General features: G+C 33.9%; 1 protein-coding gene across 1 annotated transcript; it reads left to right on the forward strand.

Moving 5' to 3' along the window:
• The first annotated feature begins 440 nt into the window (after positions 1–440).
• Positions 441–14,559, forward strand: LOC130629727 (ATP-dependent DNA helicase PIF1-like). The gene is made up of 8 exons (XM_057443057.1): positions 441–1,386; positions 2,839–2,984; positions 8,428–8,538; positions 9,642–9,748; positions 11,645–11,891; positions 12,436–12,523; positions 12,964–13,106; positions 13,924–14,559. Exons 1-8 carry the CDS (start codon positions 525–527, stop codon positions 14,146–14,148), a joined length of 1,929 nt encoding a protein of 642 aa, XP_057299040.1. The 5' UTR covers positions 441–524; the 3' UTR covers positions 14,149–14,559.

Here is a 14,559-nt window from a genome sequence, read left to right on the forward strand (position 1 = left end):
ACTCAGACTCGCATTGCACTCTCACTCTGAATTATTTTACTCGCATTTATTTGTACTTGTACTCTCAAAGATGTGTAGCTTTACTCGAGATCGGCACTATATATTATTTCCCTACGCCTTCATTGAACAGATATATATTATTTATTTTGATGTGCAATTAGCGCACGCCTGAGGTATTTAGTGTTTTTTTGGCGTGCGAAGATCGCACAGGAATATTCAAACATGACGTGTGAGGGCATGTGCGTGTGCGATCACACACCACATTCCTGCCAAGGATTGCCGTAGATCGTTTTAAGACCCATCAAAAGCGTTGACGTAATTCGCTGGAGAAATGAAAGTGGCTATAGTTTTTTTAAAAATGGGATCAAATTTATAGTCATAGTTGGTTTCGAAACTTAAAAACTTAAAAAAATAATGATACGATCTAGAAAAGATCATAATCGTTTCAATTCGTATAAAATGTGAAACGAAGAGAGTTATATATAGAGTTATACATATTTTTTATTTTGACAAAATGTATAGGTATGGAATGTTATGGTGAACTTGATTGTACAACAATCATTGAATCTCTGAATAAACAGGGTCAACTATGCAACAGGAAAAACATAGCCAAGTCATATGTTAAAATTGGAAGAGATGAACTACGTGACATCGTATTAAAAGTCAATTCAGAATCGTTTATTCTCAAAGATTTTAAAATTCTACAACGGTTTGCCAAGGAAGGCAAGGCAACTCTCCTATTTACCAAATTAAATAAAAACATCTTATTTTCTAATGCACCTCCAGAAAAATTATTGGTATTTTTAAAACTGCTTAGAATTAAAACCGGAATTCAGTCAACTAACGCTACAGATAGAATGAGACTATATTCTTCAGCTGCAAAAGCCTTTGAAGACATAAGCCCATTAACAGTACATGATGTAAAGAAATTTCAGAACCGTACTAATTTGAAAAGTCCAATCCAGTCTTTGCCTTTGAAAAGAAAATCAACTGACATTACGCCAGTAAGAGTTACCAAACGAGGACTGGAATGTGTTGAGGGTAATGCACGGAAGAAACTACACTCTGAGCCTTTACAACTTGTTAAACTTGGACGAAACCCGGGTCAGATGCAAAAAGAAATAATAACTTCCTCGCAACTTGACAGTTCAATAATGGTCAAAAAAAGAGTCAACTTATCTGGAAAGCTAACCGGGGAACAAACTCAAATATTAAAAGCCGTCAGGCAGGGGTACAATGTATTTTTTACTGGAAGTGCAGGCACTGGAAAGTCATATTTGTTGAAAAAAATTATTGGTTCTTTACCACCAGAAGGTACAGTAGCATCAGCAAGCACAGGCGTGGCAGCTTGCCAAATTGGTGGTGTGACGTTGCATTCCTTTGCAGGTATGGTTATACACCTTTTGTAAAAGTTGTCATATGCGCTTAAAAACAAGTAAGAACAGTCCAAGACCAAGAACAACCTAAGTCTAAATTAAAGTCAAAAAACAAGGATAATCCAGGATATGAATTATCTTGGAATTCTTTCTCAAGCTCATGGTATGTTGAATTAATTGTTTAGGAACACTGTTATAAAACTTCATGAGAAACTACTCAGGCCTATCAATAAGAAATAAGCACCCAGGGATAAATCACGTGCCCAAGGCTTCGATAATTTTGATTGCAAGAATCAATCCTAATATATAAAAAATTTATAAAATTTGGAAAAATTAATACCGCACAGGGGTTGCTGTTTTGCATGCAGAACATTTGTCAAAATGAGTTGTAGGGGAGGGGCTTATTCGGGAGGAGAAGGAGGGGGCTTATGAAATTATGCAATAATTTAATGTGCAAAAAATAAAAACAACGATATCAATAATCACAACATATCTTTCTACAATCGTCTCTAAGGGAGCTACAATAATTTCCTCTGCATCTGGGATAAATGGGTTATCTTTTGACTTGTTTAGCAGTTGTAAAAAACAACAACTTTGAATTGGATTTTTTAACCACAAATGTTAGGTTACCTCAACCTGCAAAATAAATCATTTTCTCAGTCCCTATCAACTCCATTGAAATTACTGTGAATTTGAATGGGGCTTATTCATGAATGGGAGCTTTTTTGTCAAAATGGGTTTTGGGGGAGGGGGCTTATTCTGTAGGGTGAGTTATTCATGAGTATGGGGCTTAATCGATCATTTACGGTACAAGTTTCAGCAATGTTCACGGCTGAAAATTTCAACCCATACACAAAGAAGAAATTAAACTTTTCAATTACTTTTAAACTAACATTTATATTATTTATGATATTATTGATATTAATATTTATATGTAAAAATTAAATTGTTACCCAAAGTTGAACTAATGGCTAATAACGATGGATCATGAAAATTATCACTTAATCTTTTACTTATTTTTCTTCAAAAGACAACCATACCAACGCTTAAAATAACGTTTTCAAACCTGAGGATCATTACTTTCTTAGTGATCATATTTATGTAACAAAAAATATATTTGGTTTTATTGTGAAAAAAATGTTTGTGAAGGCTTTTTATGACTTGCAGGTTTCAATTTAAGAATCAACGAATGCTAAAATTAAAGAAAATGTTATATCATGGTTTATCATGATTATTGCAATAAAACTACCATCAAAGTGACCTACAGCGCTCTCTTACTACAACTGCAAGGCTGTTTTCTTTGCCACAGACGGCAAGTTTTGGCAAGCTGTCTTTATATTACTCATTTGAAGCCTACCTTCTAGGATGAAGCTGAGTAGGGTGAGCAGGGGTTGTAATTAGGAAAAAATCTTAGGCTTATTTAAATTATGTTGTTTTGTCATTGTATTTGGCTTTTTCATAGGTATTGGTTCCGGAGAGGCATCAATTGAGCAGTGCATAAAACTTGCATCCAGGTCATCAGTCATTCGCAACTGGAAACGATGTAGCACATTGATCATAGATGAAATATCAATGGTGGACTCGTCTTTTTTTGAGAAACTAGAGAAGGTTATTTTTGTTATGTATTACCTTTCTTTGTTTACTTATGTTGCTTTTAATAATGTTTCTAATGTTGATAGATATGGGACATCCATAAAGTACGTACACGTCAAATTGCTCATTTTTGAACAACGCCCACCCACACCCCTGTAGACTTTTACTCTGACCCCTTTGCATTGCGTATGTACGATATAATCTATGAAGTTCTTTTTTTGTGTGATGCTCTCAACCTTAAAATATCAATATGTTCAAACCTTTTTGATACTTTAAACAAGCAACGATATTTTACTAACGTAAAAATTTTTACATTCAAAAAACTTCTTCTCAAAAATTTTCAATCTTTCTTTGTTAGTGTTTTTAAAAGTCCTTGAAAGTACTGAAATTTAAGCTCTATGACTTGTTACACAAACTTTTTAGCAGATAAAACATAGCATGATAACAAAAGCAAAAAAATTGTTTTTTGTGAATTTGGCTTTATGTTGGCTTAGCTTGATTTTAATATATTTGATGCATCAGTTATAGGTTTATTTTCAAGTTCTCGTATTTAAACATGTTAAATGTCTCCTTCCCTTTTTTTTAATAAAGACAGATTGAATAGATATCTGACCAAATTAACATGTGTTTGTACTTACCTACCCACAATGTGTTGCAGACAGCCCACCAAAATATGTGTTTAAAATCTTCAGCAACAGTTTGGTTATAAATAATAATTTATGTGGTCACATCTAAATTTTCTTAAATAACGTAAAATTTGTAAAAAATAATAATTCCTCCTAAAATTTCTTCTTTTGTCTTTTTAGTGATTATTTCTTATTGCCATGCTTTAAAAAAGTGATTGGCCAGTATATGTCGGAAAAAACTTTTTTATTTGTTAATTAAAATCTCCACAAAATTGAGTGATTTTTATCTCTTCAGTGTTTTTGTTGTACTTATCAAATTAATTCTATATAACTTTGGCCACCCTGGTTCTGTTATTTACATCTTCTTCTCTTTAAAAATAGCCGTCGTCTGTCTTTTAAAATGCACACCAATACCAAATGCGATATATTTTTACCGACTTTGTTTTGACCGCGTGCGCGTAGTATAGCAATCACGACGCATTGTTCTAAAAACAATCAAAGATTTTTGCGACCAAAAAGATTCCAAGATTTTCGCTTAAAAAAACATTTCAATATATTTTCACGAGTGAATGAACAAAAGGCCATTTTGGTTTCTTAAAAACAATCCAAGATCTTCGCGGGTAAATGAACGAAGGCCATTTTGATTTTGAAAGTAGTCGGTGTGTGGAAGATTTGTATGCCTGTTTGACTTTTTTATCTTCTAAAAACTTTATGTTTTTTTAATATTAGTTTTCTCTTTGTTTGCAATGTAAATATATTGTCAAATATATATTGACACGTTTTTTAGCTGCGTACAGATCTTAAGCGCACAAGTTTTGGATTTTTGGTTAGGAACAAAGATTTTGCTGGCTAGCTAGCCATCTACAGCCTAACTTATTACTATTCTGCATGGTATAAGAGCACTTTATCCTAGCCAATTTATTTTTATGTTGAGCTATTTGGCTAAAAAGTGAGAATATAAAAATGCAATTTGGCTAGTACAATATTCTTAGCAATAATTCTTATGCTAAATGCTGTTAGCTAGCTAGGTAGCTACATCTTTTATTATTTTCCTGAAAACTTTTTCTGAACATAAAATGGATGGGCAATTGTTTTAGCAGGAGGGGTAAAAACAGGTTCCCTGTGTTTTCATTTTAACCGAAGTTGCCATGAAGTTTTTTTGGAAAAGGGCTTTACAGTTGTTCAACTCTGTTTAACTGTACTAAGCCGTTAGTCCAGTGTTAACAACAGACTGTTTTTTTCAAGAAGGTTGTTATGCATATGCGCATGTCCAGGTGGTTCACCTTTAAACTTTCTTGGGAATCACGGCTGTACAAGTGTGCAACACTGTTTACCTGGACTAACCACACAGCCTGGTGTTAGCAATGAACTTTTTCTTGTGTTTTTATTTAAACAGAGTCTGCGAGACGAAGTGTGTTATCCCTATACAGTTGTGCAATATCATTTAACAGTTCACTAAGCGCTCAGCTTGGTGTCATGATTTATTTTTTTAACTTTCACAAAAACTTATTCTTCAAAATAAAATAATATTGAGTGATTGTTTTGCTATGGTGGAGTATTAACGGTTTGTAAACTTTTTATTTTAGCTATCGTTGCGGTAAAGTTATTTTTAAAAAAAATACGTTTCAGTCGAACTATAATGATGTATGCACTTTACTTGATTTATAACATACTGCATACCTGTACTAAAGCGCTCCACCTGATTGTGTGGCGCGGTTTATGGTTGTTATTAGGCGCTCCACAGATTGTTCACTGCCGGCTCACGCCTTGACTTGTGGCTTACCCCGCCGTTTCGACACCGGGTTTACCCGGCTAGTTTGTTACTTATTTTTACAAGTTAACCCAATAAAATCTGAATATGTTTTTGGGTAAGCCAGCTTTATTTAAATCATCCATGTTTTAAATCTTTAAATGGAATCGTGGGTAGATATTTTGCAAATAAAACGAGTTTATCTTATTTTTCCCTATTTTCCATTCTTTTTTATTGGCTTTGATTGGTTAAAAAACGATACGCAGCAAGATTTTAATTTGTCACTGACCTGCTTATTGTGGGAAAGACCATTTCTAATTGCGACATTTTGTGCAAATAAAACTTTCGCGGTTCAGAGAAAGCAGAATATTTTGCAGGAATAAAGTTTTGCGAATTTTCCAAAAACGACAAAAGTTTCTTCTGAAAACAATGACAGCAGCTAATACATCATGTAGATTTGGAAAATAAAAGTGTTGTTCACAGAAATCGTTGTGTCGAGTTTTAATGTTTTTGCGCTTTAAGCTATATAGCTATATGTAATTTTTTCTCCCTCTTCTACAAGAAAAATATTTGCTATATCTTTAGTTCCAGGCTGAAGTTTGACATGCTTGAGTAACTACAAATCTACTTCTTGGTGTCGCAAATAATTATTTGTTCCTCGTTTAAAGTTTTGTTGCAAGGTTGGTAGATGTTAGATAAAAAAATTATTTTTTTACTTTCTTCTCTAGTCTTCCTGTGACTCTCCTATATTCAGCTGGTTTGGGCATGTTAGGACATCCTAATTTCAGTATCTGTGGAAACGTTTGATCTTCATATAGCTTCAGTAGCTTTACTTTGATCATTGTTCTTAAAGCTAAGCACTCTATAACAGTCACAGTGAACATTGGCGCAGTTTTCTCTAATTCGAAACACATCAGCGTAAATAGATACAGTACCAATATAAAGAAAAATGGTGGCAACTTAACGTGCATAGTCTGTTGTTTTCATTATTTATTTATTTATCGGTTTGCTTGCTATTTTTTATTCAGCTTTGCTTTTACTACAAAAAAATAGCTTGGGATAGTAGTTTACCTGTTATTGGATCAATAATCAGCGAAGTAGTTCAGAAAGCAGCAAAAAAAATTAAGGAGGACTAACTTTTATTCTCTTATATATTTACTAGTCGATAAAGCCTTATTTGGCCTCAAAGTTTTAAGTGCACTGTAATGGCTTTCCTAATTTAATATACTAATAGATCAAATATACTAATAGATCAAAGAAAATAGTGAAGAATATAATCCACTTTGCAAAAGTGACAGACAGACAGAACTGGCGTGTTATTATAGAGATTTCCCCTTTAATCTTGTTAATCTCTATAATAATAGCCGTCGTCTGTCTGTCTGTTCAAAAGGGTTACCGATATTCCTTTGATCTTTCCGCGAATTTTTAGAAAACAGGGGGTTGTTTAATAGAAAACTTTATAATTAATTGAACTAAACCCAAAAAATTAATTTATTTCCTTACATAATTTAATTAATTTAATTGATAATCTTCTAATTTAAAAAACAAATTAGGTGATTAAAATAAATTCATTATTTAAAAGCGCCTTTTTTAATAATAATTTACCCCCGTGACCTTTATCGCCGATTCCGCTCAGGAGCCACCGAAAACAAATAGGATGGTTTTACTGACAGTTTAACTGACTTTGTTTTGACCGCTCGCACGTGTTTACCAATCAAAACGCCTGATTCTTTGAAAAACCAATCAAGACTTTCGCGGCCTAGACATGCCAACGAAGAAACATGATGGCCATTTTAGTTTTTAGAAGAAGGTCAGTTCAGTGCTGTTTATAAGTCTGTTTCACCTTTGTGTCTTCTATAAGCTTTTTATTTTCGTAATATTGGTTTTTTGTATGTTCTAAAATGTTAAGATAAATATATTGTTTTTAGTCACGTACAGATCTTAAACGCACCAGTTTTAGGATTTTTGGCTAGGAAACGAAGATTGAGGCTAGCTAGCTAGCTAGAACCTTACTTATTCCACCATTTATTTTTGTGTTGAGACTGTAGCCATTTAGCTAGCTCCTATCTTTGGCTAGAAGTAAGAGTATAAAAATGCAGTTTGGCTACAACAATATTGTTAAACAATAAGTGTTATGCTATAAATGCAGTTAGCTAAGTTATTTTTTCCTGAAAACTTTTTGTGCAAATAAAATGACTGACAGATTATTTTAGCTGAACCGGTAATGAGCTGTTCCCAGTGTTTTCATTAAAACCGAAGTTGCAATGAAGTTTTTTTGGAAAGGGGTATTACACCTATACGCCTGTTCAACTCTGTTTAACTATACTAAGCAGTTAGCCCAGTGTTAACAACAGACTGTTGTTTTTGGTAAAGGCTGTTAAGCCCATGCGCATTTACAACGTGGTTTACCTGTACTAAGGGGTCAACCCAATGTGACAATTCATTTTCAAACTTTCTCGGTAATCACACCTGTACAGATGTGCAACAATGTTTACCTGGACTAACCGCACAGCCCTGTTGTGTTTTTTTAAACAGAGTCTGTGAGAAGGTTTTTTCCAAAGGCGTATTATTCCTATATGCCTGTGCAACACGGTTTAACTGTGGTAAGCGCTTAGCCCAGTGTCACGATAAATTCTTTACCTTTCACAAACATTTATTCCGCAAAATAAAATAATATTGACTGATTGTTTTTGCTATGATGGGGTCCCGACTGTTGTTTGTAAACTGTGTTTTTATTTCAGCTATCGTTGCAGGGAATATTTTTTGAAAAATATGTTACAGTCGCAAGACTATAATGGTGTACTTAATTTACGAAATACTGTATACCTGTACTAAAGCGCTCCACCTGATCGTGTGGCACAGTTTACGGCTCTTATTGAGAGCTCCACAGAGTGTTAAACGTCAGATCGCACTTTGGCTTACCCCGGCGTTTCGACACCGGGGTAAGCTTAAGTGGTATAAAAAGGATGGGCGCACCCGTGGATTTTTCCACGGGCTATCGACTAGTCTTGTTAATTAATCTTGTTTTCTCTGATCTGTTATACCCACATTATTGACTAGCTAATTGTTACCCGTTTTATAGATTGCAAGAATTATCCGCAAGGATGATCGTCCTTTTGGTGGCATTCAACTGGTTCTGTGTGGTGATTTCTTGCAACTGCCACCAGTTCAAGAAAAAAGCTTTTGTTTTCAGGTTTATATTTGTGTTTATCACCTTCTGTCTTGGCCCTTGATCAATTTTATGCACACATGGACATTATTAGCCTCTCTGATTATTAGACACCATTGGTGCAGTAATATCTGTCCACTAATAGAGATCTTCTCCGTTTTGAAATGTTGATATTTTTAGGCCTATTTTCAATAAATTCTTCTTTTTGGGTTTTTTGGTGGGGTTTAACTTAAAGTTGTTGATAAAAGGGTGCACCGTAGGGGAGTATTTTAGGTTAAAATCGAGGTTCATTATCATTTTTATAGCCCAAGAAGAGCTATAAAGTGCTTATTAAAAAAGTTACAAAGAAAAAAAAGGGCTAAATTGCACTGTCTTTACATTTTCGTTATTTCTCCACAACAAAGAGTGTGGCATTATTTTTTGCAGATGTCCTCTATTATTTCTGATATGTAAAAATGTGACTGTTTTTTAAAAGTTTTTTATAAAAATTTCACCAGAATTCAGCCAGTGTAGTGAAATTTAACCAATTTTTTCTTTTTGAATCAGTCATTAGGATTTTTAAAATATGATTCGAGATGATTTAAGATGTTGTTTGTGTCCTATAAACTTTCTCTGTCATTAGCTCAACTTTTGTGCGAGCCACTAAAATAAAAAAACATCTTCTCAATAATCCTTGAATAAAAAAATATTACAACCTTGCGTCATATGAAATGAAAAAAGGCTGAACTTTTTTGCACCTTTTTACTTTATTAAACTTTCTTTATAAAAAAAAATTTATTAGGATTTTGTATCGTGTACAAAGAATTTTGACATTGCCCAACCTAAAATGCTGGTGCCAAACCGTGGTAAATTTATGGTATTATTATAGCAATGTTAAACTGCCAAATGCACCATCATGCAGAAACAAAACAAATAAATATTATAATGAACAAAGCAAATAAACATTTTATTTATTTTAAACGAAATATGACAATGAAATTGTATTTTCAAAAAGTTCTAGGTTTCCTAAAGGGTTTACACTTTTCAGGTTTGAAATGAAATCAAATACAAAGTTGCTCTATTCTAGTTCTGCATATTGTTTGCGTTCCGAGTTCCATTTTTTTATGTTTGTTATTTTTCATTTTTAGTCGAAGTGCTGGTCAGCCTGTGTTGAGATGAAGTTTGAGCTAACAGACGTGAAACGCCAAAGTGATCAAGAATTTGTCAATATTTTGCAGTATATTCGTGTTGGAAAGTAAGTACATTAAGTCCTATTTCTAGCACAAGATTTTTTATGGCTGGCTTTTACACATTTTGCATTTGCTATAAGTGATTTTCAGGGCGATTTTCGTTTAGATTTTGTTGATCTTGTGTAACATGTGATTCGCTTTTTTCCATTTCTTCTATCCACAACAATTTCTAATGCAAAATTTTTCCCATTTATTGTACCCACAACAATTTCTACCACAATCTTTGCATTTCATGTAGGCGTAACAATTTTTTACTGCGAAATGTTCCACTTCTTGTATCCACACTAATTTTTTGGAGCAATTTCGACCGCAAAATTCTCCATTTATTGTATTCACAGCAATTTCTACCATAATCCAAAATTCGAAGTATTAAAGCCTGTCAACCCTTTTGCACAGGACTTTAATTTCATTAACCAATCAGAAACCTTATTTGTTTCATGTGTTTGCGCAACCTGGCGTTTAATTTTAGGCCGGGGCTTTCATAGTTCACCAGAATATCGCAACCATGAGGCCACGAGGACAGATTGGTTTTACATTGCTTTTACACTATCTTTTCTCAATCTTTTCCCATTTTCTTTGAAGCACTTAGATACACCTTAACGCTTCACCCCTTTAAATTTCTCAGGATAGCTGCTCATCACATAACTCTATAGGAATATGATAAATATATTATCACATTTTTTTGCCATGTATAAATCTTAATTAAACCAATTTTAAGATCTTAGCTAGGAACGTTGATTTTGGAGGTAGCATTCTGCTGAACCTAGCTACTGTGGACTGTACTGTAGCTATACCTAGCCGTTTTTATTCCATTCCTTTTATTCAGTTTGGTATATCAATATTTATTTTTATGTTGGGGTTGTTTGTCTATTAGCTAGCTATATAGCTCTTGACATATCTCTGGCTAAAAAGTGAAAGTGGCCAAAGGCACTTTTTAGCTAGCTGCAACAAAATTCTTATTCAATAATTTTTATGAAGCTAAATATAGTTAAGTAACTACACATTTTATTACTGTCATGAAAACATATTCCACAAAGTAATTTTTTTTAGCTGGACACAGTAACGATGGGCTGTTTCCTTTGTTTTTATTTAAACGTTGTGATAAAGTTCTTTTTGAAAAATGGCTATATGCCTACCTGTAATAAATGTTCAACCTGGTGTTCACAACGGGTTGTTTTGTGTGTTTTTATTTGAATTGAAGTTGTGATTTTGGGAAAAGGGTATTTACGCCTATAAACAGTCCAGTCCAATGACGGGCTGTTTCCTGTGTTTCTGCTTAACCGAAGTTGCGATAAAGTTTTTTATAAAAAGGTATTGTTCCTACATAAATGTGCGACATTGTTTAACTGTATATACTAAGTGCGCAGCCCAGATTCTTCTAAACAATAACAAAGTTTGGTCAGGTGTTTTTACTATGACGGGGTAAAAACAGCGTTCTAGACTAAGCTAATTATGCAGGCAAGTTTTTTTTGGAAAATATATTATACCTGAAATACCATAATGCTCTGTGCGCTTCACCAGATTTACGACATACTGCATACCTGTACTAGAGTGCTCCAACTGAATGTGTGGCACAGTTTACGGTTCTTATTAATTGCTCCACAGCCTTTTTAATGCTGGGTTACACTTTTACTTCTGGCGTTTACCCCGGCTAGTCTTTATGAAAAAGTCTATATGCCTATATGTTGTGTTTTCACCTTTCAGCAACGTTACCTTGCTTCCATCCATTTTTGATTAAAAAGCAAACCTCGATTTCCCAATTTTTTTTTTAGAAAAAAACTCAAATCTTATCAATTCTTTTCTAAAAAAGGGTTCGATATTAAGAACGATAATTTAGGGCGTTGTTTTTTATTATTAAACGGTCAATAAAATCGTTCATGTAAACGTCTTTTTAAATTTAGATGTCCAGAACACATCTACAAAAAGTTGTTAGAGACACGTCACCACCAAATTGAGAAATGTGGAATCCAACCGACAAGACTGTGTACTCATAAAGACAGTGTGGAAGAAATCAACAACATAAAAATGACCAATCTGAAGGGTGAGAAAAGAGTTTTTTATGCCACCGACAGTGAGACAGCATACAGCACACAAATGGACAAGAGTCTACAAGTTCCTTATAAACTTGAATTGAAAGAAGGTGCCCAGGTAATGGATGTTGCAAGTTATTTTTGTCTTGTTTTACCAGATATGTGTTTACCTTGCATTGTATTTATGGTGGAAAAATGGGAGGACTGTATTTGTTTATTGGGCGTATTAATCAAGATCTATAAAGATAAACTTCTAAAGCTTTCTGTTGTTCTTCAGTAAGAAAAATATAGGAATAAAAGACGTATTTAAAACTTTCTGAATGACTCAGAACTTGAAATCATACTAAAGGCTCGTTTCTATTTGACTGCATTTTCCGCTATAGCGCAAAAAGCCCGCGAGATTTTCATTTGGCGCATGTGCACTTTGACAAAATTAGCGATTTTATCTTAGTGCGCATGCGCTATCTGAAAAGCTCGTGAGCTTTTTGCGCTATAGCGGAAAATGCAGTGAAATGGAAACGAGCCTTTACTCTATCTTATTTGTCTAACCAAAAATGCAAGCGTAACGGAAGGAATATGTTTAAAAAACAAACAAACAAACAAACACGCATCCACACATAAAATATCCCATGCAATTATTTCAAACATATTTTACAACTTAGGTTATGCTGACGAGAAACTTGAACGTGGCTGTTGGTCTTGTGAATGGCGCAAGAGGAGTGGTAACTAGGTTCGCAGCCGACAAAGATGGTAACTCTTCTTATCTGATAATTTTTTATTTCTATGGCTATTAAGGAAAGAAAATTGTGATTATCAATTTTGTTTAGTGTTCCAAACGTTACCTGGCTGTGTAATAAAACAAACATCAAAAATTTGTTTTCATACTGTTGTAATTTTTATTCAATTTTTAATCAGGTGAAAGCTAGGGTAGATGAAATTCTGATGTCGCGAAAAGTCAGGGCACATTTTTGCTAGCAAACCTCTTGTCCAGGTAAAACTAAACGCAACACAACTGAACCTGTGAAAGAAAACGTCTGGTATGAAAGCGTTCTTTTTATGGAGAACGTAACATGTGGTCAAAGACACGGCAAAAATTTCCTATGTGGTCAAACAGACGGCAAAAAGTTTATTGTAGTCAAACACACGGCAGCTTGTAAACCTATTAGACACTTGCTTTCATCTTTTCACAGGGATGCCATTTGTAAAGTTTTCTGAAGGTTCCGAATTGCTTATGAAGAGGGAAAAGTTTCCATTTAAAACAAATAGTGGCGTGGTCACACGATCTCAAATACCACTAAAGTTAGCTTGGGCTATCTCAATTCATAAAAGCCAGGTGCGTAATTGTGTTGTACATTTCAAAACTCATATTATTAGATTTCTCTTTAATCCCCTTGAATTCACCTGGAATTTATTTATGAAATTCCCTGGCAATCTGTAAGACCAACTTGGTTACCGATAACATTTGTAATCCATGTAAATATGAGTTTCATTAAAATCGGTCTGTTCGTTCTCTACTTAACTATGCTATTGGAAACTAAGCTGAAAAATCGAATTTGTCGTTGTAGCTCGATTATTGGATTTGAAAAGGGTTGAGCAAATAATAAGTATAATAAGAGAGTATTACCTATATGTGGGGTCCACTGCCCATGTGACTACAATAGAGCGTCTTATTTAACCACTTTGTTTTTTAGGGTGTAGGCTGTTCTCCCTTTTTTATTTCTAAACAATACGTCTAAAAAATATGCAAATACAAAACGTTTCTCTCTTTGTTATTTATGCTAATAATATATATTTCCTGTATGCATGCGTATTATTGATTAAAATACTCGAGTCGAGTAGTATTCCAGATTCTCAAATTAAGAGTTTATTAATTTCCAGAAGTTAAAGTTCAGAGTAAAGTTCGGGTTGGTGCAGTAAGTAGGAGGAGTTGACAATTTGTCTTCTCTCCTAAGCTGGTCTTCCATTGTGTTTTATGCCTTTAAATGACTGATTGAATTTTTTGTCGATCAAATGTTAATTGATTGCCGTAAGATTCTCTTATGTGCGCGGAATTTTCCGTCTAGTGGAGAGCAGAGTTTAATAATGTAACAATACAACGTATTTGTGTCATGTAATTCGCTTACGTCCTTTCGTTATATCTTCATTTACAGGGCCTAACATTGGACTGTTGTGAAGTTTCATTGTCTCGTGTGTTTGAACACGGTCAAGCCTACGTGGCCCTCTCCCGGGCGAAGAGTTTGGACGGACTGCGTGTACTTGACATCACTCCGAACTGTGTAAAGGCTCATACTGAGGTGTTAAAGTTTTACATTCGCCTGAGAAGAGAAATTCGAATGATGTCGGTGGAGGACAAAGAAAACGGCGGTGATGAATGATTGATGTTTTTTGTAACGTTAATTCTTGTAATTTTGGTTTTATAGTTTTTTTGAAAACACAAGTGAGGGAAAAAATCCAAGCTTGTTATTTTGGTGCCTATACCTAGCCTCAAGTATATCTAATATTACAAATTTTTGTTTTTTTTACATATGATGATATATAAACTTATATTAAACATTCCGACAATATTTCATCTATTTTTATTTGTTGCATGACTTTAAAAAGTATTACAAAGTATTGCCTTGTATTGTGCCGCTTACCCTCCTTCTCAGAGATCCATGAGACGAGTTATTGCTACATTTTCATCTTGAAGATGCATATGATATTTTTAGAAAGCTTTTTAAGATGTATTTTTGTTATTTTTAGGTTGTATTTATTTATAATATTTTAAATATATAATTCTATGATAA

This window comes from Hydractinia symbiolongicarpus, chromosome 2, assembly GCF_029227915.1.
Source record: "Hydractinia symbiolongicarpus strain clone_291-10 chromosome 2, HSymV2.1, whole genome shotgun sequence".
NCBI lineage: Eukaryota > Metazoa > Cnidaria > Hydrozoa > Anthoathecata > Hydractiniidae > Hydractinia > Hydractinia symbiolongicarpus.

Excerpts from the sequence above, each read along its gene's own strand:
- LOC130629727 (XM_057443057.1), top strand. The coding sequence starts at position 525 with ATGGAATGTTATGGTGAACTTGATTGTACAACAATCATTGAATCTCTG. Across the intron at positions 8,539-9,641 it reads AAAAAAGCTTTTGTTTTCAG|TCGAAGTGCTGGTCAGCCTG; the intron begins GTTTATATTTGT and ends TTTCATTTTTAG. Across the intron at positions 9,749-11,644 it reads CAGTATATTCGTGTTGGAAA|ATGTCCAGAACACATCTACA; the intron begins GTAAGTACATTA and ends TTTTAAATTTAG.